Here is a 3,368-nt window from a genome sequence, read left to right as displayed (position 1 = left end):
TTCCCTCTAACATCCCACCCAGCTAGCATGATAAAACATTTTTACCTCATTTCTCCTGAGGATATTTACACGTGCTTTTTCTCACTTATTCTCAAGGCTTCGTTCTGCTTTCATACTACATGCATTTACTTTTATACAGTGTGTATATAAAGAAGGAGAGTAATACATATATACACAAATACACATTATGACGTACAACCAATTTACAAAAATAATGAACTGCATTGATAATTTATGTTTGTCCACGAAATTGATAAATCATCATGCTAATGTTATAACAATAGTTTTTTTACGAAGTGTATGTAATATAAGTACATTTTGCCCATAAAATGCATGTGTACCATTCACTTAGAAACATGACCGTATGGAACGTTGCAGATGTGCCATCTTGTTCTTCTTGCTCCCTGCTCCTTGTGCTACCTGACCCATGAGAGCAAATTAATTCATAAGAAAATAATTTAAGATACTAAAAGGGTATAAACTGGGATGATAATTAATATTGGGAGACAACTGTTGATAAAATAATAAAATAACAGATAATATTACCTGTTAAATTTGGACTTTTGTTTCATTACAAATTGATTAAAAAATACTGATTTGTGTGTGCACAATTTATACCTTAATAACCCAATACCCATTACCAAGATTAATTTAATTTCATACCACCATTAATGAGTGATTTCTGTTTATATTTGCATCTGTCCATGAAATGGGAAGACTTAGAAAAATCAAAAGAAATTTTAATTATGATAAAAAATAAATTTTATTTCATCATAGAGAACAAGCACTTTTTCACACGAGTGGTTTAAAAAAAACTATAAAATCTGTAATAAAATATTTTTTCATTGCATTGGTGAATCATTAGGCAAAGGAGAGTCCTTCCTTTCTCTCCACGTCTCACGTTAAAGAGGAAAAAGTTCGGTATTTTTATCAGCCTCTTTCTCCGTCCACCTCCTCGTGTTATCTCTCGCAGGGACGTGGCCCGGGCCCGAAAGGGCCTGAATGCTCCCTGAGTTCTGTGTGAGGACTTCCAGCAACGGCTGCTGCCGTGCACCGCCTGTAGCCATCTACCGGCGGCTCATTCGCAAAGAATTAACGCCTCGCATCCTTAGACAGTCCTTTCCGTCCCTTACCTGAGAACAAAGGCAGAGAAGCACAGTTAGGCTTCGTGACAACATTAATTATCAATCATCGTCACATTAGTGACCACAACGATAGCAATAATCAAATATTCCAGCTGTTGACCGTGCCATTATAACTAAATAACCAACTTTCAACATTCTGAAAGCCTTCATTTATAATTATTACTGCTTATAAATGACATATAACAATATGTCATTGTCGTAGTTAAGTACTTAACTACTTAACTACTAAATCATACCAGGCATAATGTTTTAAAAAAGAAAACTGTTACACTGCGTATAAAAGGCTAGTTAATATAATTTTTAGATTGCACGTCTGACAGCTGTCACTTAAGGTCGTCATAAGATCAGATATTATGATTTTTTTTTAATATATATATATATACATATATTTTAATCATCGTCATTATTTACCCCCTTCCTCTGGTTGCTCAGGCAGAAGGTGCAGATGCTCCGCGGCTGCTTGCCGCCGCCCTCCCCCGGGCCGCCGTACACCGCGCTCAGGCACGGCTGTCCGTCCGCGCCGCCCTCGCCCAGCAGCAGCGTGTTGGCCAGGTGCGAGATGTAGCTGGAGGCCAGGCGCAGGGTCTCGATCTTGGACAGCTTCCTGTCCACCGGCTCGGTGGGGATGAGCGTCCGCAGCGCGGTGAAGGCGGTGTTGACGCTCTGCGTCCGGTCGCGCTCCCTGGCGTTGGCCGCGGTGCGCTGCTTGATGATGACCAGGCTGCCGACCCCCGACTTCCGGGACATCCTCCTGCGCTTGTCCGCGCCGGCGCAGCATCCGTAGCTCTGGTCCGAGCTGCCGTCGCTCTCGCTGCGGTTGTCCTCGTCCTCGGACATCGCGGCGAGGTCCGGGTACACGAGGTGGGACGCCACGGGCCGCAGCATCGCGAAGGCCATGGCGGATCACGGGACGACACAGACGGCGAACGTCGCTGCCTACGCGAGCATGTTTCTGTGTCGAAATGGAAGGGGGGAAGTAAAAGCTGGACAGTTCGGCTACAACGCGGACATTTCCGCCTCTTTATTTCCACCGAAACGCGTCCCCTGGCGCGGGTTCGGCGCGCTTATAACGCGGCGGGGGCGGGGCCAGCGCGGGCACGCGGACGGCGGCAGCCAATCACGGGGCGCCTAACGTTACCGCCACAATGAAGCGTCGTCCCGCTGAACTTACTTTACACATGCATTTATATTAGCTTTACAATTATTATTTATGAACCTGATTTGGGCATTTAAACATATACATAGTTTACAGAACGAACGAAAGTCTTCCAAAGTTTGCCCAAATATTTCCGCTTTAAAAACGCAGAAATTGGTGACGAAGTATTGACAAATTCCCACGTCCCCCTTGGGTTTACTCGCACCTGGCCAAACACGACCGTGCACCCGTCCGCGAAAAAAGTAAAAGCGTTCGCTACAAATAACACGCACAGAACTGCTGTAAATAAGATCATTCCGTTATGCGCAGATAATACGTGTGTTGGGTCGCGCACGGTGCACCGCAGCCAATGAGCGGGGACGTGTCGGGGCTTCCTGGCAGGTTTATGGCTGCGCCTCCTGCTGCGGTTTGTTTTCTCGCGGTGGCACCAGCGCAGAAGGCCGCGGGGATGAGGGGCTGCAGGTGGGGACCCTGCTTTCCCGCCGGCGTGTTAGTTTAAGGCGGTACATTCCGATCTCATGACCCCCTTGAGCCATGTTCTTTATTTGCATTTTTTTTTAGTATTGCCTGAAGCTGGATACAAGGTATTAATACAACCGTTGCAAAATAAATCAAACGTGAACTAAATGCTGCAGGCGAAAGGTCATAAAGCACAATTAGCTATTATTATTTCCATCATATGCTTGCAGCCAGTATTTCTTTAATTTTTTATTCTTTTAAAATACAAAGCCCATTGAGACTTACTGTATGGGATTTTTTTGTTTTTAAAGTATGTATAGAGTCCAGTATGTTCACTGTCATGAGAAATCTCAGAATTTGGTGCCTGGCTGATCATTAGTCTGTAGATAGATATACAGTGAGACAGAGCGGGACACCTCACTGTGCTTTAGTCGGAAGGAATGCAAAGCCTCACATTAAACGATCATTACATGGCTGTGAGCACAGACTTCTGACCTCTGAACTCCCTCAGCTTGCGTGTCAAGGCGGTGATGTCAGTCAAACACAATCATAAACCTTCATGATTCATAAACTCCTTCTGTGTCATCATGTTCAAGATTGAAGATTGA

At 44.6% G+C, this 3,368-nt stretch overlaps 1 protein-coding gene across 1 annotated transcript; it reads right to left on the bottom strand.

The window, feature by feature from the left end:
* Positions 1-744: 744 nt before the first annotated feature.
* Positions 745-2,361, bottom strand: tcf15 (transcription factor 15). Its single transcript, XM_028994354.1, has 2 exons — positions 1,557-2,361; positions 745-1,133 (listed from the first exon to the last, which is right to left on the bottom strand). Exons 1-2 carry the CDS (start codon positions 2,040-2,042, stop codon positions 1,068-1,070), a joined length of 552 nt encoding a protein of 183 aa, XP_028850187.1. The 5' UTR covers positions 2,043-2,361; the 3' UTR covers positions 745-1,067.
* Between the last annotated feature and the right edge of the window lie 1,007 nt (positions 2,362-3,368).

The sequence above is a fragment of the Denticeps clupeoides genome, chromosome 10 (assembly GCF_900700375.1).
Source record: "Denticeps clupeoides chromosome 10, fDenClu1.1, whole genome shotgun sequence".
Lineage (NCBI taxonomy): Eukaryota > Metazoa > Chordata > Actinopteri > Clupeiformes > Denticipitidae > Denticeps > Denticeps clupeoides.
The sequence above is the reverse complement of the archived record's forward strand: the minus strand, read 5'-3'. Positions and strand labels throughout refer to the sequence as shown.